The sequence below is a fragment of the Rhagoletis pomonella genome, unplaced genomic scaffold (assembly GCF_013731165.1).
Source record: "Rhagoletis pomonella isolate Grant_MI unplaced genomic scaffold, Rhpom_1.0 Rhpom_scaffold_00008, whole genome shotgun sequence".
Taxonomy (NCBI): domain Eukaryota; kingdom Metazoa; phylum Arthropoda; class Insecta; order Diptera; family Tephritidae; genus Rhagoletis; species Rhagoletis pomonella.
The window spans coordinates 12,167,697-12,195,671 of NW_023458562.1; the positions used below are offsets into that span (position 1 = coordinate 12,167,697).

The 27,975-nt window shown below is 37.1% G+C and overlaps 1 protein-coding gene across 4 annotated transcripts in view; it reads right to left on the bottom strand.

The window, feature by feature from the left end:
- The window catches only part of LOC118744196 (ankyrin repeat domain-containing protein 13D), a 24,659-nt gene extending 4,008 nt beyond the window's left edge, over positions 1-20,651 (bottom strand). Inside the window, exons 1-10 of one of the 4 annotated variants that reach the window (XM_036477030.1) lie at positions 20,366-20,649; positions 5,626-5,758; positions 5,356-5,526; positions 4,584-4,727; positions 4,204-4,520; positions 4,029-4,127; positions 3,737-3,925; positions 3,303-3,633; positions 3,043-3,238; positions 2,583-2,921 (exon numbers count right to left, since the gene is read on the bottom strand). In XM_036477030.1, coding sequence (XP_036332923.1) covers positions 2,666-2,921; positions 3,043-3,238; positions 3,303-3,633; positions 3,737-3,925; positions 4,029-4,127; positions 4,204-4,520; positions 4,584-4,727; positions 5,356-5,526; positions 5,626-5,758; positions 20,366-20,464 — 1,935 coding nt within the window. In that variant the 5' untranslated portion in view covers positions 20,465-20,649 and the 3' untranslated portion in view covers positions 2,583-2,665. Of the gene's footprint in view, positions 1-2,582; positions 2,922-3,042; positions 3,239-3,302; positions 3,634-3,736; positions 3,926-4,028; positions 4,128-4,203; positions 4,728-5,355; positions 5,527-5,625; positions 5,759-20,365 lie in introns of those variants that run through there. The other 3 variants (XM_036477031.1, XM_036477028.1, XM_036477029.1) reach the window with 3 other exon arrangements.
- Between the last annotated feature and the right edge of the window lie 7,324 nt (positions 20,652-27,975).

Sequence of the window (27,975 nt, forward strand, 5' to 3'; positions counted from 1 at the left end):
TAAATTTTATCGTATGTGACAATGAATTTTTTCTTGTGGGCGAAATTATCATATGTGCTAAGAAATTAGAACGGTGTCAACACATTCTACAAAAAAAAAAATCTTGCGTTTAGTTATATTTCTCAATTATCCCAGCAAATCTAAACTTTGGTATTGATGGTGCTAGCCAAAGCAGAGAAAAGTACAAAAAACACTTTCCAGTAAAATTTGGTTTTTGTATCATACTATAATTTTGCGCAGACATACATACATCAAAGACAATTTAACTTCATTGTTAGCTGTGGTGCAAAACATATAAAAAGTGGGTGAATGTAAAAGAAAAAGAAAAGAAAATTCAGTGAATTTAATTTGTAATATAAAAAAAAATTACAAGAAAACTTTTTCTACCTCTATATGGATAGAAAAGCAAAAATGTGCGGCCAATGCGTCGAAATACAAAAAACTCGCAGGATTCACCAAGGCCGACTGTGGAGGTAGTGACTCCAATGGAGGCAGAAGGTCCAAGCGGCTCTGAGGAATTTGTTTTTAGCGACGAAAATTCAGACTCCGTTGAAAAATTAGAAGAATTGTCTGAGCTCAGTGAATTTAATTTGTAATATCAAAAAAAAAAAAATAATACAAAAACACGTTTTCTAACTCTTGGTGGATAGAAAAGAAAAAATTTGAGGCCAATGCGGCGAAATACAAAAAACTTATAGGATTCACTGAGGCCGACTGTGGATGCAGTGACTCCAATGGAGGCAGAAGGTCCAAGCGGCGCTGAAGAATGTGTTTTTAGCGACGACGTATGTTACGATTCGAGCCCAGGGTTGCATATCTTTTTAATGGAGGATTATTTTATAACTTAACTCTATAACTCATAAGTATGTCGCTAAACAAAAAAAAAAATGAATATAATATTGTGAAATTTATTAAGGTTCGGGTATCCGAATCCGGCTCTTATTTTTTACATGGTATCCGGAATCCAGTTACCCGGCACGTCCCTACTTTTATTCTAAATTGGAAAAGTCTTTTCATAATAATTTTGATTGAGAAATATTTTTGACGTAGATACGTCTTACTTTTCGATATGGGGGCTATGATCAAATGTTGTAGTTGTAATTTTTAGAGCTTCTCGAAAACGCTTATTGCACGGGAACTAAAGAAGAGATTTCAAAGAAAAGTGTGGCGTTTCAAAGATAAAATTCCAAACCTATCGACAGATTCATTTTTGTAAGTAACCAATTCGGTTTCTGTCGTAGAAACAACGGTAAATATTGACTTATTTTGGGGAGCCTTTAAAGTGCTCTAGCAGCTTATGATTTGCAGATATAATTTTCATTTTCGGGATGTATGTAGGTTCTTTGTAGCAATAAAAATCTTATCAGGTGCCAGTTTTATATAAATTTAACAAATATTGAGCACTTTAAGGCAACAAATTTTTGAAAAAATTAACCAATTTTTCTTATTACCAAAATGCTTGAAAACCGCTTGAATGATTTTGTTTTTGTTTTTGTTTTCTTCAATCAAAAATTTAAGTTTTTTCCTTTCGTTTGTTATATGGGAAGTATTGGTTGATATCTTCTAAGTATGTTTATTTATTTAAATATGTGGTCATACGTGATTTTCCATAAAAAATCACTTCGTTATCATTTTGTAAACACGTGCTTGCGCTGGAATTGAGAGAAGGAGAGAAAAGGCATGTGTGTAGGTATTTCGGCTTTTGAGTAAGAGATGGCGCAATATTTATAACCTAATCGCAGCGTATGTATGTATGTAAATACCTCTATGTATGTATGTATGTATGTAAATACCTCTATATATATCTGCAGTGTGAAAGGAAATAAAAATGAATCGAAGTAGTGATACACGTCATGGCATATATCTATTTATAATATATATCTATATATGATTGAAGTTAATGTGGAACTGCTTATCTATTGCTAATTATTAATATTTTGCAATTAATTTTGATTTATTAAATTCAATACAATCAAAGTGAATATTTCATGTACCGTTTTTAACTTGACTTAATAATATCACGTATTCTACGCTTAAGTTAGGCGGCTGTGACTCCGACAAAGCCCGCAGGTCAAGACGAAGGCCCTGAACTGATCCTTTTTAAATCAATAAGTTTTGGTTTTACATCACATAATCTCTACTAATTTACATAATTATTTCTCTAAAGTATTTTTGTGTGGCAATTTTATATCTTCAACAATATTCCCATCAAAATTAATGGCCAATAAGACGTTAATATGGTTCACCTAATGTTTGCGCATTGAAACAACTAATCTCGGTGCGGGTAGCAGCTAAACCAACTTTGCATCCCCTTAACTTTCTATGTATGCGCATTGAAAATTAACATTATGTTCTAAAGGTAAGAATGGCGAAAAATAACATTTCATAAATTCACAATTTTGGAATCCATCCGTATCACATTTAAATTTTTTAAAGAATATTCGAATATGTATTATAAGAACAGAACGTGAACAAAAAATCAATGCGCGTCTGGTGAATCACTCAAATCAATACCGATTTAGGACATTTGGATAAGTTTCGAAACGATATCGACGCGTTCGTCTAAATAAATGTGCCGATAGTTAAGTTGTATAGATATCTCTTTATTTTGTACTAATTGCCACTGACTAGGTTAGAGGGAATGAAATGTTTATTGTCTCATCAACTATTTAAAAATTTTTTTCATGTAAGCGATATCGGTTTTAAATTGATTTTCTGGTGCGGAAGTGTAATGATCGCCCTGCACTGTTGAATTGGTTATTGACGATGCCGGTAAAGAACCGCAAGCTTTTTCACTACTTAACAGTGCGTGACGAATTTGGGAATGATTGGAATTTATTTTACTGAGCGCGCAATTACTAGCTATACGTCGATTTGGGGAGCTACGGTTACAATAATGTGCTTTAGTGGGAACATGAAGTCTACATATCGAATTCATTTGGCGAAGCATGGGAGAAGGGTTAGTACACATTTTTTTAAATAGAAACATAAGCATAAAGTATTTAATTTAAAGTTCATATATAAATATATGCATAATGATACCTCTGCAACTGTTCGTCTTCCTCTGGAATTCCATCTACCCCTTGACCACGCAATGCCTCCCATATATCCACTTTATCGGTGTCCTCAGCTGTATTTGAAGCAGAAGCCCCGGAGGTCGTTTCCACTAAACTTTGTTCAATTGCATATTGCAACATATCGTCTTCATCCAAAGGCATTTGACGAAGAGTGTCCGCATCTGAAAAGCGAAAATAAATTCTCTGAACAACAAAAACGAATGCGAATTTTATTAATTTGTGTACCTCTGTTGACGTAATGGCTCGGTATATCGAAACAATGGTCGTCGACAAGGCAAGTTATGCGATCGTCTTCATTAATTGTGGTTACATTCTCAACGGGAGCCGTCATGCCGAATACATTTCCAAACGTGATGCATGCATTTAAAACATGGAAGAGTGGGATTTCAATTTTCACTGGAAAACCAGAGGGCAGCTGCATGGTAATGAAATCTTTCAGTTTAGATACGTGTGGACTTGCCATAGTAGACATTAAGTCAAGTATAGGAAGAACTTGTTCTTGCAGTCGCATAGGATACTCTTCGGAGAGCCATAGATTAGCCTTAAATCTCTGAATCTAAAATATATACTTAATTATAACTTCTCAATTAGCTGCTCCGTTTAATGTTAAATAATTGGTCTTTAAGCAGCAATCAACAGTAATACATTTTGATAGATACCTTGGTAGTGACTTTCTTTGGTCGTCCAATGTCACGTCCATTCAAATCGACATTGGGAGAAAAATACTCCTCTGCCGTAATGGCGTGTTTTGGTGGCGTTGTGCCTGAGCTGATACTGGCATTTTCTTCGGGTGTGCTATTTTCAGGGCTTTGATCTAGTAATGGACTCCCAATAGATGGAGACGGCGTCTGACATATATATGTAATTTATATGTGAATCGAGTATATATTTTCTCCGATTAAACTAACGAGCAAACATGCATTTAAGCTTATCTTTTGTAACACTTCTTACCCGATCTTTGGCAATTATTCCTTCATTAGTGTGAGAATTTGTTAAATCGTCGTCAGCGATCCCTAAAAAGCTATGCAATGGTGTCCTCGCACATTTATTCTGGTCACATTGAATTTAGAAAATATTTTTCATAAAATGTTTTCTCAGCGATGTTTTTTAATAAAATTTAGAGTACCTTAATTTGATCTTCATTTAGGTGATCCATTCGGGTGCGCGTTATAAACTCAACGTTGCTGGCGCCATAAACTTTGCAATTGTATCCATTCACCATCTCTGACTTTTCGCTGCGCCAACCCCAAATTCCCGATTTATTCCGCTCAAAACTGATTTTTTCCATTTCTATATTGTTAGTAATGACGGGTGCATTGAGGCGGCCGCGCACAGCACCAATTGGAGGCGGTATTGCGACTATATCTCCGATTTCGCTATTCATTTGTTCTTCAATCACTTCGTGAGTGTCATGATCGATCTCAATCATCGTTGCAGAGTCCTCTGAAATAAATTTTATTAAATAAGTAAAGAAGAAAGGTAATGTTATCGGCTCGTTTCTCTTACTTGCGCCTTTAAAGATATAAGAGCGATTGCCTCGTTGCCAGGAGTTGTTATGAAACCCTAATAATGTGGTATCTATTCTCACATTCGCTCCACGTTTATAAACTTTGTAGGTGTCGCTCGGACAAAGACGAGACATGAGGGGTACTGTAATATATGTACATTAGACCACGTCAAAAAATAAAAATCCTTCAATGCGACCGCTATCTGAATCAGACTTTAGTATTTGCTATAGTAATGATCCTCAATGAATATCCCCTCACTACGGCAATTCCAAGAGGTCGCGCATCGAGTGTTTATTTTTCCCATACGAATTACACGTTAGAAAATTTGTTATTGTCTTTTGAGGTCAATATAATTTCCTAGGATTAATGAAAACGCTCGAAACTATAATAATACATTGATTACATTCCATTTAAGTATTATACATGATCAGATTCATGTCAAATCTAGTAATTACGAAAAAATTTGTTTTTGGAATCTAAGGAATCTGAGCATGCATAAAACTTAAATGACATGCAATCAATGTATTCTTATAGTTTCGAGAATTTTGAGTAATCCTAGTAAATTATATTGACCTCAAAAGAGAATAACTAATTTTCTTTTATTTTATAAAATCTGAGTCCGACGGTGGTCGCATTGCATGATTTTTATTTTTTTACGTGGTCAATGTATGTACATACATACAAACATATGTATGTATATATGTAAAAAAAATATTTTTTTTATATATTGAGATGCAATAGTAAATTCATGATTATAAAAAATGGTTTACCCCAAGATGTAAACTCCCATTTCATTTCAATGTAGAAATCAGGTGCATCTAAAAGGTGTTGTAATAATTTCGGAACATGTGTTACCCGTTGAACATGACGTTGCAAATCGCGTACTTCAATGATGGCAGTCAGTATATCCTCATCGCCGGAGCATACGGCTTCTTGCACAACTGGAAATCGAAAATATGCATTTTTCTTCTATATATACATTTCGTTATGTAAATCTACACAATAATGTGTGAAAATATTTAGATATTAGTTCGCCTTACTTGACCATCCCTCGTATTCATAGGTGGCATTACATTTTGCTGCTAAAAGGCACTTTACACATTGCAAATGTGATAATTTCACGGCTAGCATCAAAGGTGTTCGGCCACGGGCATCGATTTTTTCCTTGTCAACCTAAACTTGAGAAGTTTCAAAATACATATGTACATTTTATTACAAAATAATCAAAACGCATGAAATATGCACTACAAAATACTCGTACATGTTTTTACAAATTAAGTTTTTAGTTAAGAGATACGACTAATGGCAGTATAGAGCTATGTATGTACTAAGGTAGCTTTATAAATGCTCCTTAAAACGACTGGTTATACTTCGTATTTTTGTTTGTTTACTCGATTTTGTATGCCGTATTTGTATTTTAAGAACAATAATGGCGACCTAGTAACTGATGTCCAGAGCGTACTTAAATTATGGAGGGAACACTTTTCCGCCCTACTAAATGGTAGCAGCACAGAAAGTTGTGGAGAAGAAGAACCCGAGCCCGCAGTCGATGATGACGGAGTCGACGTTCCACCGCCTGACTATGACGAGGTACGTATAGCAATAACGCGGCTGAAAAACAACAAAGCCGCTGGAGCTGACAGCCTGCCAGCTGAGCTATTCAAGTACGGCGGCGAGGAGTTGATAAGGTGCATGCATCAACTCTTGTGCAGAATATGGTCAGATGAACGCATGCCCGACGACTGGAATTTAAGTGTGCTCTGCCCAATCCACAAGAAAGGTGACCCCGCCATTCGCGCCAACTACCGCGGGATCAGCCTTCTAAGCATAGGTTACAAGGTCTTATCGAGCGTATTGTGTGAAAGACTGAAGCCCACCGTCAATGAACTGATTGGGCCTTATCAGTGTGGCTTTAGACCTGGCAAATCCACCATAGACCAGGTATTCACAATACGCCAAATCTTGGAAAAGACCCGCGAGAAAAGGATCGACACTCACCACCTATTTGTCGACTTTAAAGCCGCTTTTGACAGCACTAAAAGGAGTTGCCTATACGCCGCTATGTCTGAATTTGGCATCCCCTCAAAACTCATACGGCTGTGTAAAATGACGTTGAGCAATACCACCAGCTCCGTCAGAATTGGAAAAGACCTCTCCGAGCCGTTCGCCACAAAACGGGGTTTTAGACAGGGCGACTCCCTTTCATGTGACTTCTTTAATCTGATGTTGGATAAGATAATAAGAGCTGCAGAACTGAACCGCTCAGGAACAATTTACTACAAGAGCGTGCAATTGCTGGCTTATGCCGATGACATCGACATCATCGGTAACAAAAACCGCGAAGTCTGTTCTGCCTTTTCCAAGTTGGATAGGGAGGCAAAGCGCATGGGTCTGGTGGTAAACGAGGACAAGACGAAGTATCTCCTGTCATCAAACAAACAGTCAGCACATTCGCGCCTTGGCACCCACGTCACTGTTGACAGTTACAATTTCGAGAAAGTAGAGAATTTCGTTTACTTGGGAACCAGCATTAACACCGATAATAATGTCAGCATTGAAATCCAACGTAGAATCACTCTTGCCAACAAGTGCTACTTTGGACTGAGTAGGCAATTCAGGAGTAAAGTCCTCTCTCGACGTACGAAAACCACGCTCTATAAGTCACTCATCATGCCCGTGCTGGTATATGGCGCAGAAGCATGGACAATGACAACATCCGATGAGGCGGCTCTTGGGGTGTTTGAGAGAAAGATTTTGCGGAAGATTTACGGTCCTTTACGCGTTGGCGACGGCGAGTACCGCAGACGATGGAACGATGAGCTGTATGAGCTTTACAACGATATGGACATAGTGCAGCGAATTAAAATACAGCGGCTCCGCTGGCTTGGTCATGTCGTTCGAATGGACACCGACGCTCCAGCTCTGAAAGAATTCAACTCGGAACCCGCTGGTGGTAGCAGAGGAAGAGGGAGGCCCCCACTACGATGGAAAGATCAGGTGGAGAAGGACTTGGCTTCACTTGGCGTTTCCAATTGGCGTCAGTTGGCACAGAGGAGAAACGACTGGCGTGCTTTGCTGAACTCGGCCAAAATCGCTTAGGCGGTTACAGCGCCAAAAAAGAAGAAGAAGAAGATTTGTATTTTTAACTGGCAACGTGAACCGTGTTCGATCATTCAAATACAAATTTGGTTTAGTTCCGATCATGAAGGATCATGAAGAAATTGACGGTACTCTTAAATTTGTATATTAACATTGAAGATGGTTGTGTTTCTTGCTTAAAAATTACTTGTGACTTTACTTATTTATTTAGTTGTATTGTTTGCACTTCATTGATTGTAATATCTTCTATAGTTTTTTTAATTAACTTCACGTTTTGACCGACTTCACAAAAAGGAGAAGGTTATCAATTCGTCGGAATATTTTTTTTATGTACATATGTTACCCCATAGCTTTGGACCACGTTAACCGATTTCAATAATTCTTTTTTAAAAGGAAAGGTGTTACCATACAGGTGGTCCCATACTAATTTGGTTTAAATCCGATTATTGGATCATGAAGAAATTAACGACATTCTTAAATTTTTATAAGAGAATTGGAACCGGTTTGGTTTTATGCTTAACAATTGCTTGTTTAATTCACATTTTTCTGCTGTTATTCGATTTCCTCGACTGTTTTACAAAAGTTAGCAGTCAGTAAACAGTAAATCTAAACATAAGAAGGGCAACCATATTTATATGTATGTAATTAAAACCGTTCAAAAATGAGCTTGTATTAACTTATTCGTATGCAACTTCAAATATGTATGAAGGTCTAGGTTTTGAGTGGGATAACACTACTCGGATGAATGGCAACATTAATATTCAATTCCGGTGATACGGTATTTGATGTCTGATTATCCTTGTTTACAAGTTGAACTTATTCTGATGTTTTTAATTGTAAAGACTACATAGATATTATTAAGTAAGTAATGTCTCAGCTTTATTGTATTCAGCCGAATAAAGGATGGTTTAATAAATAAAGGCCTACAAATATTGAACTACGAAACATAGCGACGTGTGTCACATCATGAAGTGCCAGTTCATGGTATGTCGCACATAGATGTTTGACAATGACATATGAAGCCCCTGTCGAATAAATTTAAATCAAATCATGTATCAAGTCTATGCATGTCAACACATGCGACATAGTCAGCATTATTAATTACATTGTTTATACGGGTAGAAATTTTGCAAGCTCCTACTATAGTAAAACTCATTAAACAATTCTCTAATTAAAAATCTATATATATTTTCATACAAGGCAGGATCATACAGTACTAAAAATATGCTGCAGAAACACAACAGCGAACAACAGCTTAGCTAAGAGCAATGACATGCTATAACAGTATGTTTAAGATTGAATGAAATGGCATTACACCTTGTTTGAGTTGGCATGGCATAGCAATGTATATTTTTGAAAATGACATTTTTACAGAAAATGTTGAATTTTGCAGTTCTTTATTAATAAATGATGGAAGCGATGCGCAAAAAAAACTCGATTTAATGGGCCAGAGTTCGCGTAAAGGCTTATAAATGTTACATTGGGGCCCAATTCTCACACAGTATTGTGGCTTTTAAAGATTTTCCGGCGAGTTTTGTAATTCAGTTCCAAGTTAATTTGAGCCAAATTCGCTTTGAATTCAAATTGGCAGGTGCTGAAATTCACTCAGAAGTGAATTGAATTGCGGTCGTAAAATGGCTCCTCGATTGTAAGGCCGTGTGACCTGTCCCACAGTGCGGCCGAAATCCAAAAGTGTTGCCAAAATTGGAAAAAAAAAGTTTCTAGATAGGACTTTTTCATCATTAAGTTGGTAAAGAGATCTCTAAAAAACGAAAACCGTTCACAGTAACGGCCTGTACCCCAAGTCTCCTCTTTATTTTCAGTCGGAATGTCGTCTTCGCCCAAGCATAACATTATGGTAGATTCAAAGGGAAACGTTATAAACGTGTAAAAGTACTTTGAGTTAAGGAAATCCAACAAAACCAAATGGCATCTACGTCTAAAGGCTAGTACAATACATAAAAAAATTTGTGAATATCTACACTGTAACAGAATTTTTTTAAAGTTGAAATATAATGGTACTTTTTTTTACAAAATTTGAGTTGTTAAATGAAACATGATAACACGCTGTAGGATGCTGCCTTTAAGCCTATTGGAGGTTACTTAAGGTGTTCTTACACGATGTGTATTTGCGTCTGTAAATGTGACTTTTTCAATACATATGTAATTGCGTATGTCTGTCAAATTCCCAGTCTTTATTTAACTATTTAAAAATTCATGCTATGAAAACGAAATAAACTAAACTCAGATGATTCTATCTGTGTGTCAGATGAAAATAGAAACATTTCTATTTCGTAAGTACGTGCATCTGATTTGTACAGAAACAAATTTAATACATATCTTGTAAGAACACCTTTAGAAAACCACGATTCAATAATGAAAGGTTTTGTAAGACAAACTTTCTCACTCTAATTTTATCAATGACACTCCCACCCTACTCCTAAAAATAAAAACAGTGATCTTTCTTTTCGAAATTTCTTTGCAAGTTTAAGGAACATTTTTAAATTTTTAGTAGTGAAATTTTTACTTTTTAAATTTTAAGAAAAGTTTGTCAGTCTACAGAAATTCAATGTAGACTAAAGGGCGTGTGTGAATCGGTAACAAAGTTCTATGGGGAAAGCTGTTGAATAATGTTTTTACTATGGTGAGACAGTTTTGCCAATCTGCTGTGTGAAATGAAATCTTTTTTGACAGCAGTAAATTTTTGATAACCACAGATTTATTCGGAATAAACTATTACAAATTGAAGTGAAATTGATATTTTAAACACATCTAACATCACTGATTGCATTTCATCAACTTAAGCTTTTGTTTTACGAAAAATTACTCACAGCAACAGTCTTTGCGATTGTCAAAATTTTCTATGCATTTGTCAAAAATTTCACTAGCCTCATGTGCTACTGAAATTTTATTCACCTCATAGTTGTCAAAAATTTACTTGCCGCAAACTTTGTTACCGATTCACACACGCCCAAAGTGACGAAATTCCCTTAAATGCCGAAATGTATTTGTCGACATTTGTGGAGACCTATTGATTCTGCCAAGTCGCTGTAAAGTAGAGCGCGCAATGTTTCTGGTAAATGAGTCAGCGAAGGTATTTAGGCATTGACACAATCCAATCAAGTCAAAAGCAGTTTATGTGATCTAAATTTAAACTTGCACTGAAGAACTGACCCTAAAAGTGCAACATCAAAGAATTCGCGTTATATAGTAAACAGACGACAGCGTTGATCTGGATCAACTCGGGAATTAACTGCATTTGATCCGGAATAAGTCCGAGTTAATCCGGTTCAACACACGGAACGTTGTGGAGAAGAAGAACCCGAGCCCGCAATCGATGATGACGGAGTCGACGTTCCACCGCCTGACTATGACGAGGTACGTATAGCAATAACGCAGCTGAAAAACAACAAAGCTGCTGGAGCTGACATCCTGCCAGCTGAGCTATTCAACTACGGCGGCGAGGAGTTGATAAGGTGCATGCATCAACTCTTGTGCAGAATATGGTCAGATGAACGCATACCCGACGACTGGAATTTAAGTGTGCTCTGCCCAATCCACAAGAAAGGTGACCCCGACATTCGCGCCAACAACCGCGGGATCAGCCTTCTAAGCATAGGTTACAAGGTCTTATCGAGCGTATTGTGTGAAAGACTGAAACCCACGGAAAGACCGCGAGAAAAGGATCGACACTCACCACCTATTTGTCGACTTTAAAGCCGCTTTTGACAGCACTAAAAGGAGTTGCATATACGCCGCTATGACTGAATTTGGCATCCCTTCAAAACTCATACGGCCGTGTAAAATGACGTTGAGCACCAGCTCCGTCAGAATTGGGAAAGGCCTCTCCGAGTCGTTCGCCACCAAACGGGGTTTCAGACAGGGCGACTCCCTTTCATGTGACCTCTTTGATGTTGCAGAAGATAATAAGAGCTGCAGAACTGAACCGCTCAGGAACAATTTACTACAAGAGCGTGCAATTGCTGGCTTATGCCGATGACATCGATATCATCGGCATCAAAAACCGCGAAGTCTGTTCTGCCTTTTCCAAGTTGGATAAGGAAGCAAAGCGAATGGGTCTGGTGGTAAACGAGGACAAGACGAAGTATCTCCTTTCATCAAACAAACAGTAAGCACATTCGCTCCTTGGCACCCACATCACTGTTGACAGTTACAATTTCGAGAAAGTAGAGAATTTCGTTTACTTAGGAACCAGCATTAACACCGATAATAATGTTAGCATTGAAATCCAACGCAGAATCACTCTTGCCAACAAGTGCTACTTTGGACTGAGTAGGCAATTCAGGAGTAAAGTCCTCTCTCGACGTGCGAAAACCACGCTTTATAAGTCACTCATCATGCCCGTGCTGGTATATGGCGCAGATGAGGCGGCTCTTGGAGTGTTCGAGAGAAAGATTTTGCGGAAGATTTACGGGCCTTTACGCGTTGGCGACGGCGAGTACCGCAAATGATGAAACGATGAGCTAAATGAGCTTTACAACGACGTGGACATAGTGCAGCGAATTAAAATACAGCGGCTCTGCTGGCTTGGCCATGTCGTTCGAATGGACACCGACGCCCCAGCTCTGAAAGTATTCAACTCGGAACCCGCTGGTGGTAGCAGAGGAAGAGGAAGGCCCCCACTACGATGGAAAGATCAGGTGGAGAAAGACTTGGCTTCACTTGGCGTTTCCAATTGGCGTCAGTTGGCACAGAAGAAAAACGACTGGCGTGCTTTGTTGAACTCGGCCAAAATCGCTTAGGCGGTTACAGCGCCAAAAAGAAGAAGAATGCGGTTCAACGCTGTCGTCGGTGCAGGCTTTTACCGTATTAGAAGCAATCGAGCCATAAACTCGAAAAAAAATGTTTTTATTTGGCGTTTTTTTATGAAAATTACTTATTTAATTTTTCCATCATATCTATAAACCGTAAATGGTACCGCAAAGAAATTACACGGCAACAAAAAAACAACAACAGAAAAAAACAACAACAGAAAACAACAACAGCTCAAAGTCGACCATCCATTCTCAAGTTATACGCGGACTGACGTACGAAACTTTGGTATACATATACATAAATAAATAAATAAATAAATATATACATACAAATATTTTTTTTAATAGCAATCAGAGGATATATGAGATGTAAATAAGCTGATTTGAATTAAATAATTGAAGCAAATACTACCATGCACTATGTGGAACTTCGCTACTTTTTGAAGGTGTTTGAATTAGTGGGAGTGTCAAATTTTAGAAAAAAAACTACTTACAAAACCTTTAATAACACTGTGAGACAAATGGTAGGGGTCAGTGATCGGGAAGGGTTCAAACTACCGGGGAAAGTTATATCGGTAAAAAAGAAGTTATACGTGTCCCGGCGTTTCGCTGGGCCACGGTTTCTATTTTGAGGCTGTTTTTGTACTTTACATTGGTGTTGATTTTATTTAAGATTCCCCTAAATTTGGTGAAGGTATGACTGTAGCTAGAGTTTACCTTTTGTCCATTAAGCAGTTCCGCTCTTAATCTAGGATTTAGAAACCATTGTTTGGTGAGTTCTTTTGCTGTTAGCCATTCTGCTCTTTTCAATGGAGTGAGTTCACACGCAATAGCATATCTGGCCAGTGTAGGAGTATTTGGAGGCAGCCCAAGACAGCGCCTTAGAGGTTCATTCACAATTGTTTGCAGTTGTTTGTTATATCCCTTCGATGCATTGGCGTAACTGGTATTCGCGTACTCAATTTTTGATCTTACAAATACTTTAAAGAGATTCAAGGCTATATTCGGTACTATTCCTGCTTTTATCGTCATTAATTCGGCAAGTAGATTTTTGCCTGGAGTTGTCTTTTTTGATTTTGCCTATATGTTCTTTAATCGTGGAATTTGCATTTATTGTCCTACCCAACCATTTGAGATTGTGTTCTTGTTCTATTTTGTGGCCTCCTACCTCTATGCAATATCTGTTTCTTTTTCCTGCCGTCATAAGCATAAATTTCGTCTTACTGAGGTTTAGTGTTAGGTGTAGGGAGTTTAAAATCGCCTGAATTTCCTCAATTTTGGAAGCTAGTTTTATAATGGCTGTTTTTTCTTCTTTATTGCGCACCACAATCGCCAGATCATCTGCAAACTGGAAAAGCTGAGTTTTCTCTTCGTTGATGTTGTGAAGTTTAGCAGTATATATATTGAATAGTGTTGGTGAAAGGCAACTTCCTTGCGGCAGTCCGTTGTTTACTTCTATTGTATGTTTTCCCAAACTAAGTTGCCGTGATGCGAAAAAGTTATGAATCCAATCTGCAATTTTTGTGTTAACGTTGTGGTCCACCAGTGTTTGATGCAGAGTTGTGAGATCAACGCAGTTGTATGCATCCGCTATGTCCAGGAGGCAAACGACCACTTTTTCCTTGTTGTGTTTACTGGTGGCACTAGATGTAACATCTCATTCAGACACATTGTTGTAGATCGGGTTTTTCGGTAAGCAAAGCTTTTTGGAGGGATGATGTTTTTTTGTTCGACTTCTTCTGATAAGGCGTCCCTGATGAGCAAGTTAAGGCTTTTTGCAACCACAGATATAAGTGATATGGGCCGAAAATTGCGAAAATCTTCTAGGTCTCTGTTCCCTTTTGGTATTGGTACTATTTTTATTTTTCTCCAAGTGTCTGGAACTTCATTTTTGTTAAATTGGTTTTCTAGGGCTTTCAGAAATTCTTGTAGAGTTTCTTCTGATAAGTTTTTCAATATTTGGAACGTGATGTTGTCGTGTCCTCCTGCTGTCGACTTTTTCTTATTTAATTTGCGCAAAAAATTTTCTACAGTGAAATTTAAATTTGTCACGTTCGTCAATTCTTGACTGTCTGTGCCTGCTGTATGTCTCGTTCGTGTGGTGGAGCCTGTTCTTACCTGGTTTTTGATGTGTTCCAAATACTTTAAGTTGTCCTCAGAAGCCCATTCTTGGTTTGTATATTTTCTTCCTTTGACGTTGTTTATGAAGTTCCAGGCAGCTTTGGTGTTCGGTTCGCAATTTAGTTCTTCCACTCTTCTCTTGTAGCTGCTGCTCTTTGCCTCTTTTACAGCCTTTTTCCATTCTGCAGTCGCTATTCTGGACGCCTCCAGGTCCTCTATATTATTTGTAAGGTTAGCTTTTTTCCTGTTGGCCGTATGTAGTCTGAATAATTTATTCAGGTCTACATTCCACCATGCCTTGGGCTGCCATCTTTTTATGTTTAAATCTATGCTTACGCTTTCCCTGGCCTCTTTAACATCTTTTTGCATTTGATTTAGGTTAGTAAACGTGATTCTTTTCACTTTATTAATAAAGCTACTTTTAGGGGTGAAAAAATTTGGGAGTTTGTGAATATCTTTAAGTGTGGTCAGAACCGGGAAATGCCTACTGCCTCCTATGCTGATTTGTGAACACTGTCATTCTAATTTCTCTTTATCTAAGTTGGTGAAGGTAAGATCCAGTACAGATCCCGCATTTCTTTCATTACACACGTGCGTTTTGGTGCCATCGTTTAGACATAGAAAATTTGCGTTTTCAGTCTCGGAGCTTAGCAAAACGCCTTTAGGTGTGTTTATTTGATAGCCATACTTAATACATCTAGCATTAAAATCCCCTAGTAGGATTACATTTCTAAAATTGCTCAGAAATATTAACAAGCGGTTTATTTCTGTCGAGAAATCATTGAATCTTAGGCTAGGCGGTAAGTATGCGTTACATATGGTTATGTTGGAGTTTAGGCTAGTAGTCTTTGCTATTAATACATCCATATTGCTTTTATACTTAATTTTCGTGAATTTGAGTCCTTTTTTGAAGCCGATAGCTACCCCTCCATAACCATCCGGCCTAGTCTTTCTTAGTAGATTAAAACCTATAAGATTGTGATTTGTTGTTGATTCGTCGTGTGAAAATATTTCCTGAAGGCATATAATGTCTATGTCGTGCCTATTATTAAAGTGGTCTAAATAGCTCTTATTTGCCTTAAGGCTTTGTATATTATATTGTAGGATTTTCGTGTTCATTTGTGGGAGTTGGTGTAATTCTGTCGCTAACTCTAACTTTACAAATTTTCTCTAGCAACTGTACTAGGAGTTCGTTTTGATCTATTTCAAACTTTTTAATGAGTAAGCTAACCAGTTTCTCTATTTCTGTCACTCTGTCCCACTGTGCACTTAAGAAGAAGGCTGTTTAGTTGTGTCTTTTCTTTTTACACTGATCGTTTCTTTTTCGGTGTGCATGTTTGCGGGTTTGTACTGCGTTACTTGGCTATACTTCTTTCTTGTCAATGTTTGGTTAACTACCTGATCATTGTTTATGACTTGATTGTGATTGGAAAAAGTGGCTGGAAAGTTTTCCTCAAAATCTAACTGCGAAAAACGATTTGCTCTATTTTCTAAACTATACATGTCAAAGGCCTCTTTTTTAGAGATTTTTTTTTATGGTCATTATTTCCAACACTTTTTCTTCTTTCTGCCACACTTCACATGTCTTTTTGTTCACTGAGTTGTGACCTTCATTCCCGCATATAATGCAATTATTGGTAGTGGTTTTACAGTTGCTATTACATCCTTCCTCTTTTCCACAAACAATGCATCGGTTTTTGGCTTTGCAGGTTAACCCGGTATAGCCAAGCCTTCCGCAGTTGAAACACTGTCTTACCCTCGGAATATAGTGCTGCACTTTAAGCTTAGCATAAAATAGGTTTATTGTTTCCGGAAGCTCATGTCCTTGAAAACCAATTTTGACCGAAAATGTTGGCAGAAATTTTTCTCTATCATTTGGGTCCCGTCTAGTTAATCTAGTTACTGATGTCACTTTTATGTCTGATATGATGTTGCTTAGAATTTCTTGATCAGAAAAGCCCAGCGGCACATTTCTAACAACCCCCATGGTTTCAACAAAATTTTTTGGAATGAATGGCTTCATTTCATTTTTAGTCAAATATTGGTTTTCAAGGCACTTGTTTGCTAATTCGTACGTTTCAAAAAAAACTTTGTATAAAGATTTGCCTATAGCCTTAATATTTTTGATACCCTCTATCTGAAAATTTCTAATTTTATCCCACAGGAAAAGACCATTTCGCATTCTGTCATTTTGATGTGTCTATTAAAAAACAAAAGTCCCCCCTATGTACGTTTGTGTACCGCACACTGTACTTAATGCTTTCGTTATTCACAGTTGATGTTTCGTTTCCACTTTTTTCCGCTTATCTTTCTAATAGCCTGGTGTACCATGATGCAATAATACAAGGTGGTATCAGTTGTGACAGCTCGATTTGACACTACCTTAGCTCAGTAGAATGAGAAGAAAAACGGGAAGAAATGAATCCCCATATGGGGGAAAAATATAAAATTTCACATTTTCTCCTTAACAAAATTTGCTTTTTTATAGTATATTCGTTATGAAATGAAATAAAATAAGATAAAATACCTTTTTAAGAAAAAAAATGTGTATACTGAGAAAAAATAAAAAGCATTCAACTATATTAATGGGCAAAGAATAGTGAAAGAAGTAACACTGTTTCACGTAAGGTAGTCAATATGGCGGAATTAGAGCGAGAAGTTGCCAACTGATAACACCTTGTATTATTGCATCATGCTTGTGTACGTGCCTTTTGGTACAATCACACCTTGTAGCGGGATTTGCATTCCGTTATTTTCGTCCGTCTTTGTCTTTTTATTATTCTTTCTAACTGTACCTAATTTTGCACTGTCTTCGTCAGTCTCGGAGTCTTTTTTCTCCATATTACACCTTTAATTATTCTTTTTCTGTTTAATTTTTTCTGATTTCTACTGACTTCGAACCAATTCGAGGCCATAGAGTCAGACTCATTAATATCTACAGCCTCTGACGCCGAAGCGTCGGCCATGCTGCTTTGAAAACTTCTTGCTCACTTATATATGTATACACGGCACTGAGAAACTTACCCACAGAAATATGCCAAACTTGATGCCACGCTAAATTGTCCTCTAAATTATAGAGTTGTCTCAAAAAGTTCTATATATTTTATAAAAACACAATTACTGCACAGTGATAAAAGAAAACTTAACACTTATAAATGCTGCTGAGGTCGACGTTCCACTAAAGATGAGTTGTAACCTCCACCCTCGGCTGCTATGCTGCGAATGATTGTCACCTTTGGTGGTCTTGGTGATTTTGCTCAAACAAATTTAAAAAAATTAAAAATTACAATTCCTTTAATCTGTTCATATAACGTTTTTCTATATAATCAACAGTTTTGCCGGTAAAAATAAATGTATGAAGAAAAAAAATATTTTTTGCCTAAAATATTAAATTTTTTTATTTTTTAAATTCTTAAAAAATCCAAAACGGAAAAAAAGGCAAGTCGTATTATTTTCACGCAAAGTCACATAACCTTTAAGCAAAATTAGACATAGATCATGATAATCGATGGACGCGTTTCGCTTTTATTCACAATTAAGTGAAGGTATCTCATACCAAAGGTGACAATTTCCCCTATATGATAGTTACTAACTTCAAATCGATATATCTCGATTCCTAGACGTGACCCAGCGAAACGCCGGGCCACGTATAACTTGTTTTTGACCGATATAACATTTCCCGTTGGTTTCATCCCATCCCGATTTTGACTGTCGCATAGTGTAATTGAATCATGCTTAGAAAAGCTAATAAGCTACCGAATAAAATAAAATTCTTCTGCCCAAATCTTCCTCTGAAATTTTAATGTACTCTTTTAACACGCTTATATATATGTGTTTCACCTGTATGTAAAACATTCGATCTTTTTAATTAGATTTCATAGAAAGATTTTAGGTATGCCGTTTTGTGGTCCATTTAATTTAAGCACAATAAAGTGCAAGTTTAAAGTAGCTGGGATTACGGTTGATTTTTGGAAGTTTTTTTTTGCTGAAGGGGTTGCTTATTTTCTTCATATCATCGAACATACTTCGTATGGAAGAAAATTACTGGCAATCTCAACAAAAAAATTTCACAAATTAACGACAATAGTCCAATCATAATGAAAGCCACGAGCTACGGACCACAGCTGCCAAATTATTTTAACCTGTACTCTTATGTAGATAATTATTTTGGCGACGACCGGGCTACGCGACCGTAGCCAGATTAGATCTATTTCTATTTTTCCAGCGACAGATAAGGTTCTTCCTCTTCTTTTATGTCAAAATCATACTAATTAATGATGTCGATTGTAAGCTGTGGTCCTTAGCTTGTCGTTTTCAATAGGGGTATTCTCCGAGTCTTGCAAAGCCCTTGCACGGTGCACGGATTGCACGGTTTGCAAAGCTGTCCCATACGAAAGCCGGTTTTAACCGTGCAATCCGTGCAATCTGTGCACCATGCAAGGGCTTTGCAAGACTCAGAGAATACCCCTAATGTGTTTCTTAAGTCCTAGCCACTTCAAACTTGTACTTTACACTAAAATTTAGTGGGCTATAAAACTGCACTCTATGAAATCTAATTAAAAACTCGAAATTTACCAGACGCCATACTGGATCCGCGATTTTGAATTTTGCAATTCCGATAGGGGATTCGTAATTAGCGTCCCCGAAAAACCCCCAGGTACGATATTGCGAATAATTTCTTTAAGGCTTCGAATTTTGGCACACTTTTGGATTTCGACCGGATGTGTACATATGTATTTAATCTTTAAATGTCAAGAAAATTTAATTTTAATGAAATACTATATATGTATATGTACATATCGCACCATTAATAATATTGAGATGTAATTCAAAATTTACGTTTTTAAAGATTTCATTAAGTATGCAATTAACAAACTTGATAAGTAGAATATGTTCAGTCGAAACCAAACTTCCCAAACATGGCGAAGATATGTGTCTTATCTTTCTTTTTCTATACCAACTGTATGAATTGATAAAACTTTGATTGCGTTTTACCACTAAATTGAAATTTTGAATTACATCATTATATTATTAAAGGTGCGATCTGAAGTTCCCCAAGTGAAATTTTAACCATAATAACTATAACTGACGAATAATGAATAATTATTTAATTGGAGGAATAACCTCGCAGTATGTGGACGTCTAAAGTCCCAGTCATGATTACATTGTGTACATTGAAAATGTCTGACGAAAATTAGAAATCATACAAGCAAATGCTATTACAGCGGTACTGCCTTTGTATAGCTGCGGAGCAACATTGGACACATCTTATTGAATAAACCATACTTTGAGGAACAACCTGACTTGTTGGGACTATTGGCTCCCTTTAGTCATTGCTTCAGTGCACAAAGCAAAAAAAAAACATTATTGCAACAAAGCGTTTCATATAAAGAGTGAAGGCTATTTGATTCCAATGAGTCATTTTGTATTCCGAATATTGAGATTAGCACAAATATAACGTCTGGTTGGGCACCAACAGTACTTAGTACAGCTTAGGATGAAGCATCTATGTAGATCGACTTATAAATTAGCGTTTGCGAAGCCTGCTTAACGCGCTTAATTGAATTAGCATATTCTTGCAAAATTGCACATGAAAGTGATTAATTTCACTATTTTTCACCAATAGGAACCTTCTCCAGTTTGATATCATAAACATATTTTCGAACTCATCTTATTTAAATGTTTGCTATCGTATCGAAACTTCTGTCCACTGCCTCATTCATTAAATATATGGTATATCCCTTTTATCTGTACCCGAAATCATCATCACCATTTGTTTCCTCACCGTGTCCGTTTTTAACGCCCATTTCAGCTCATCGACGCTGTTGCTCCATACAAGCCAATGCAGTGGAAACTCTTTTTTTATATCTTCCAATTTCTTCATTGCTTTAACAATTACCGCGAGCTTGCGCTTCCCCAATACTTCAAAAGATTCGGCTTAGCCTTTTTGTAAAATAATAAAAGTTGGCCCTATATTCTACACTTTTGTATATTTCTGAATTGATAGTCCATTGCAAGGCGAATTTATACAAGGTACCAAGAATACAACAACCACAACCACATGTATCAAGGCGAATTTTTAATGTCAAAATAGGGTGTTTGTTGTAATAAGAATTCGCTTTGTTTACAACAAACACATCATTTTGACATTCAGTAGTATAAATTCGCCTTGATTTTCATGAACGAAAGACACAAGATCACGCCTTCCCGAAAGAAAGAAAAAAGTTATTTTCTTGCTGTTGAAATCTCGACGCCATCTTTTTTGTAAGAAGTAAACAACAGGGACGTGAACCGGATGAAAAATTTTGTCGGTTCGGTTCAGCGGTTCGAACCGTTTTTGCACTTTTGGATTGGTTCCTCAAAGCGGTTTTTTGGTCTTTGAACCGGGGTTTCGGTTCGGTTCAACGGTTCGAAAAACAAACAAGTAATAAAGTCTAAGTTCGGGCGGAGCCGAACATTAAACACCCGGCGCAAGTATTAAATATATGATTTTCACCTTTCCGAGAGCCACCGCAACATGGTAAGCGGGGTGTATAAATTTTGAGTAATTAAGCGTCCTTAAATTTCGAAATACTGAAGTTTCAAGCATTTCTGAAATTTACCGTTATATAAAAAGCGGCCTCAATTTTAGTCTGATTTCAATATTTTTGAACGTTTTGCTTTTATTTGTTAAGCACAATAGCCATACCGAGTTTGGTATAAATTGGTAGACCGGTTACCGAGATACACATATGTGATCATAAGTGGGCGGTGGCACGCCCGTTTCCCAAAATTTTATCACAAACGTATTTCTTCTGTCTTTCTGTCACAGGGTAGGTATTACAATGTTTAACAAAACGGAAAAAAGTTGGTACATTTATCTATTAAAACTTGGTTAAAACGAACCTTTAAACCTTTATGGAAAGTGGTTCGGTTTTCGGTTCGGATCAAACATTTGTGGAAAATTTCGGTTCGGTTAATGGTTCAGTTAATTAATAAAAAAAAGCGGTTTTCCGGTTCAAAACCGGTTCGGTTCAAAACCGGTTCACGTCCCTGGTAAACAACGAAGAGAACAAAAAAAACGCATAATTGTTGAATGCATGAATAATCATTTTTATTATGCAAATTCTTCTATAAATCATGTCGCTGTGTTAAATTATTCTTTACCTTATGTGTGCACACGTTGTCACAATCGAAAATTAAGAAAATTGCAGTAAAAGGCCACCACCAAATTGTAAACAACGAACAAATGTAAACAAACGGCTAATGTCAAAGTCGCCCAACTTTTTTCCTAAATGCGATTATAACGGGCTACTAACAAGAAGGCGTGATCTTGTATTTTTGGTTCATGCTTGATTTTGACATTAGTTGTGTTTTCGTATTCTCAAGCAAAAAATATCCAGAGTAAGCCAATATTTACTCCCAATGAGTGAAATATGCAAGAAAGTACGAAAACGCAAAACAAGCAAGAAGCTGCTAGTTTTATGAACAGCTGAATAATTTGTTATTTTCCGATGCAATTTTCTTAGAAAACTAGTATTTTCCATCTTATTATATATTTAAATAGGTTTATTTTGTCAATTGCAACTCTAAAAGCACCACAAACAATTATTTTGGTAATGTGAATTACATTAAGCATCATGCCATCACCTGTTTTACTTTCTAGCAAATAGTTGCTAGTAAAAATTTATCCAGTAAAAATCTAGTAAAACTTGCAAGTTCAGCTGTCATTTTTGCTCTCTCAATTTCCCCACTTTTACTAGTTTCTTGCAAGTTTTTGCGTACGAAAACGACATCCAGTAAAAAACCAGTAAAATTAGTACCGGATTTACTGGATAGTGCGTACGCGAACAGCGCTATTAATAAGTACCCAAAATGTATTCAACAAAGTGTGATTGATTTTGACATTGCTCTCATAAGAAACAGGCTATAATGTCAAATTGAAATGAACTGTTAACCCATTTTAAAATATTTTTTTATCAAATTTGAATTTGTTAAAAAAAATTTACACAAATATTTTTCCATCAACAAATTTTCTTAATAAACGTTAAATTGTTAAGAGATTCAACGCCGAGGAGAGCAAGTAAGTACATTTAAAGTTTGGTTATAAGTAAATACGTTCGACTTTGCTTAAATATTTAATGTAAGGAAATCAAGGTGAAACGGAGTAAAACATTTGAACGTTGCGCTGTATGCAATAGAAGTAGGGATGCCAATCCCGGGATACCGGATGCCTTTTTTGAAAAAGATTTCAATGAATTTACTCATAGCGTCGCTAATGTAAACGAAACAGAGAGTTTTAAGGAAAAGTTAGATAATTTTTTAGATCAATCTACTCAAAACTTCCTCAAATCGAAAAACTTATAATTTGACCGACGTGCTGGTAAAAGAAGTTCAAATATTTTGTAATGGAGGAGATGGAGGTCATTATCTTCAAATGGATTATGTCTACCTTTTGACATTTCAGCCTAAAAGTGTTGATGCCGAAATATGTTTTTCATCAGTAGGTTTTGTATGTAAAAACTGCAGGTCAAGCTTAGAAGACTCCGCTTTGAATGCTTTGCTGCTCTTACGAAAACATTTTAAGTGCAATAATAACAACACCGGCAAAAAAAGGGGTGTGTGCTTTTAACCAGACCCAACTACCAACATGTATTCCGACCCGCTGAATCTGATTCTGAGATCCGTTTGACTCGTACACCCTCAAAATTTCTAGTAAATTGCGAAAAAAATGGCACAAAATTCTCCACCTGGTTTTTACATTATTATTTGTGATGTATACGTTCTTCAATCACATGGTTTTTTAATACAATTAAAAAAATGTTTTACTTTAAAATTTGTCTGATTTAATAAATATAGCTAGCGTAGAGTGCAAAGTTGCTAAGTCCCAATTTAAAAATTGTACAGGAGAGGAAAAAACTTCGTATAGCCATTTTCTTCAAGTATTTCGCAAAACTTTGAATACAACATTTTGCCTGTTTAAAGCAAAGCAAAACTTCATACGAATTGGAGGGATTCGATATCAATTAAAAGATTTCGGGATCCCGGGATTACCTAAAAAATATCCCGAAATCCCGGGATCCCAATTTTCCCGATATTTTGGCATCCCTAAATCGAAGTCAGGAGACGAAAATAGTGCGATGTTTTAAACCACCTTGTTGCGAGTTTAGACGGCAGCGATGGGAAGAAAGCTGTGGTGTTGTACTACGTGATTCACCTCGCGAATCTCATCTTGTGGAAACCACTTCAAGGAAAGCGATTTCATTTGATGTCCGTCCGAATCAAGCACTTTCAATCGAGCTCATTTATACCCAAACTATTTCGCATGAAAAAAGTTTGATTTCAAAATTGTTAGAGTTAAGCTCTAATATAAAATTGGCAACAAATGTGAAATCATACTTATAAGTGTCGAATAATATTTAGGATAAAAATTTAAATTCAAAAATAAACGCACAAAAGCATAAAACTTGGGCAATTAAAAACAAGAAAATTGCTAAAACGATTTTACAAACAATTTGTTTTATTTTATTGACAAAATATATATATTCCAGGTAATGTAAGTAAAATAAAACTATAATCAAAATAAAAGCCTAGGGTATCAGTGCTGACAAGCTACTTGCATTACTAAGGGTTAATTCGTTTGTTTATACTTTTTGACATTATAGTACCTTAAAAGAGAGCCGCACTGAGTTGTCAATCACACCTTGTTTAATACAATTTACGAATTTATGCAAGGTGGTGTTCAAGGAGAATTTAGATTACAACAACATGTATCAAGGCGAATTTATACAAGGTGGTGTTACTGGCATGAACCAAAAATACAAGATCACGCCTTCTTCTTAGTAGCCCGTTATAATCGCATTTAGGAAAAAAGTTGGGCGACTTTGACATTAGCCGTTTGTTTACATTTGTTCGTTGTTTACAATTTGGTGGTGGCTTTTTACTGCAATTTTCTTAATTTTCGCTTGTGACAACGTGTGCACACATAAGGTAAAGAATAATTTAATACAACGACATGATTTATAGAAGAATTTGCATAATAAAAATGATTATTCATGCGTTTAACAATTACGCGGTTTTTTTTGTTCTCTTCGTTGTTTACTTCTTACAACAAAGATGGCGTCGAGATTTCAACAGCTAGAAAATAACTTTTTTCTTTCTTTCGGGAGGGCGGGATCTTGTGTCTTTCGTTCATGTGTTACTGGCGAATTTAGATTACAACAACGACAACCACATGTATTTTGTATTGCGGGTTTTATGTCAAATCTCAATTCGCTCCGAAGTCTACATGTATTTTGTTTTTACTTTTGATGGGTGTGCTGTCAGATCAGTAAAAGCAACAACAAAATACATGTAACCGGCCGTCTTCACATGCTTGAAATAGAGTTTTGTTGACTGGGAATTTGACAGCATACTTTTTCATTTGTAAAATGTCCCAAACAAGAAGGTTCAAGCCTTTATGTATACTATACGTCGTCACGCAAGCGAGATTTTCCAGCACGTGAAGACGGCCGGTTAGGCGAAGAAACCAGCTGATTTTACAACACCACCAAAACACCACCTTGTATAAATTCGCCGTGGCGAGTGTTTGTTATGTCAAATCACAATTCGCCCCGAAGTTTACATGTATTTTGCTTTTTTTTTTTTTGAAGGGTGTGCTGCAGCGTTGGCACTTTGCGTATTAAATTTACTACGATTTTTTTAAAATTTTCAAATTAGCTACTCCACTTCGCTTTATTCTATTTTTACTACGCTTTTTATAATTCATTCAACTTATGGGCAGCAGCTATATTTAAATCACTATACCCACCCAGCCAGCAAAGAAACGTAAATTTTGTCGACAGTGCAGTTTTGTTCAATTTTGCATATTCGAAAACGAATAGAAAAACTGCCACAGTTATCATCAATTTTCGTATCCGGAAAACGTCCGAAACGTTCGAAAAAGATGATGTCATTTGAAAGCAATAATTGTATTTTATTTGCTCAAGCTAAACATTTGAAAGCATGCATGCGTAGTTAGCAGTGGCTGAGCGTGCAGAGAAGTTTGCCGGTATTTGTTAGCTTCCAGAAGGTGCCGAATTCCGTCAGGCGCTTCCTAATTTTATTTTATTCCTTTTGAACCATGAAAAAGTATCTGTAAAGTGCAGAAAGAAAGCGTATTGAACGAAGAATTCAATCAGACAAGTTTCAAAAAAAAACAGCCGAAAACGTATCCGTTTCACATACTGTTGTCTGTACATACATTTTTGCCGCACTCTTTAGTGGGAAAACGGATCGTCAAAGTATCCGGATCATTCGCGATTGAACCTCGGGTGTGTTTGGACGTGTTCTGCGCAATTATCTTAATCTGTGACTCAAGAATGATAGAATACAAGATTGCGCCGATCAGAGAGGATTTTTTGAGAATAACTTTTGTGTGACCTCACACTGGTGCAATTGCGAGAGAGTAATGCCAAAACGTGAGCAAAAATGGAAGAAGAAGAAAAAATGTTGCAAGGAAAACGTAAACAAGTTGCACCAGTGTGACGTCATGCAAACAACCATTCTGTCAAATTCGTTAAGAGAGGAATAGCGGTCCGAGATCGGCGCAACCTTTGTATTCTCTCAATCGTGTCTGTGACTTGGACTTGGCGCTTCTTGCACTTGTGTGTGCAGTACAGCTTAACATCTTAGTTTTTTAATTCTTGTGTGCTACCAAGTGTAGCTAGCACGTTTATTCACCGCCAGTTTGTACTCCGCTTCTGGCGTTTAGAGGATTTGCACTTACGCTTGTGTCATCTAAGCACCACAATTGTGTGATAAATTTTGGGTAAGTGATTTTGCCTTTTTCTAAAGCTGTGAAAATTTATTTTTGTCTCGTGGATTGCGGTCTCCTAAGCCGGATGCCTGCCGAAGACGGCAGCAAAAAAACCTAAAGCCGCTATGGCGTCGTCGACATCACTGTCGAGGGCGTCATCGGCCGAAGATTTCGAGGCTCTCTCTAGTGCCAATCTTGCCAGAGGAAAGAGGCTCAAGAGGGACAATCATGACAAAATTGTGAAACTTTTAAAGAATCAGGACATTGGAAAAATTAAAAGTGATTTTGGGTTATACAGTGAAAGTAATAAGGAAAAGGTAAAAGACAAAAATTGTGAGGTTAGAAATGAGGACATGTGTGACAGTGAGATGGCGGTTGACGTCAACGTCGACGCAGCTAACGGCAGTGCAACGGGCACTCAAGAACCGCTAATCATGCCTAGTGGCGATTTCAGCGTCAGTACAGTGACGGCAAAAAGCAATCGCACCGATCCCCTTACAATTATGACAATGTACCCGACAGATTTCTCGGGCGTATATTTGGTCTTGGTAGACACCTCGCAATGCAACGACATTATTAATACTAGAGTTACCAATGTGCTAACTTTATTTAATAAAATTAAACACCTACGGTTCAAAGACATAGAGTTCATTCGGGCGATAGGGAAAAGCTTGTACAAGGTGACTTTCAAACACTGCGCTGCAGCTAATAATTTTCTATTAAGTACCAAGCTAAACGAGCTAGGTCTTAGGGCGTTTGTTCCGAGGTCGGCTCTTTAAACGTACGGAGTTGTAAGAGGCATACCCACCTTCTATAATAATGATGAAATCATGGCCAATGCGGTCTCCAGCATTCCCATAACCTCTATTAGGCGCTTCACACGCAGAGACAGCGAAAATGGTGCGTTCACTGCCACCACAACTATTAAAATTGGGTTCTCGGGCAAGGAATTGCCCAAGTACATAATACTCGATTACACCAAACTTAACGTAGACTTTTTCATTCCCCCCTTAATGCAATGCCTAAACTGTGGAAGGCTCGGCCACACACAGTTCGCGTGCAAATCCAAGAAGAGGTGCACTAAATGTGGACTTGACCAATGCGACGAAAGTTCGTGCAATAAGAAGTATATTCTGTGTGGAGGTGTTGACCACATCTCGTCCGACAAGCTAAAATGTGCTATCTGGGAAAGGGAACAAAATATCAATTATGTTAGGGCAGTCAAGAAGATGTCTCGACGCGAGACCATAAAAACATATTTTGACAACAGGGAAAATCGATTTTACCTTTTAGCAACAGAGGATGCAGACTTCCCCAAACTAGTTGATGAGGAAGAGCTCACTCAGGATAGGGATGTGAACATAAACAAAAGACTGGCTAAGGTGAAATTTAACGTTATAGCACGTAGAGGCACGCAGGAGGCATCCAAAGCGTCCACTTCACCCCAAAGAAGGGCAGAAAGAAAACCCAGAGCTGAGTCATCGTCTGTACTTGACAAGCCTGAATACCTTAAGGGGAAGGTATCCGAGCTTGAAAGGTTAGTAACAGATATGTTCAAAATCCTTCAAACAATATGCGTAGATGAGCGGTTGAGCGGCTCACTCAAAGAAATCTCCAAG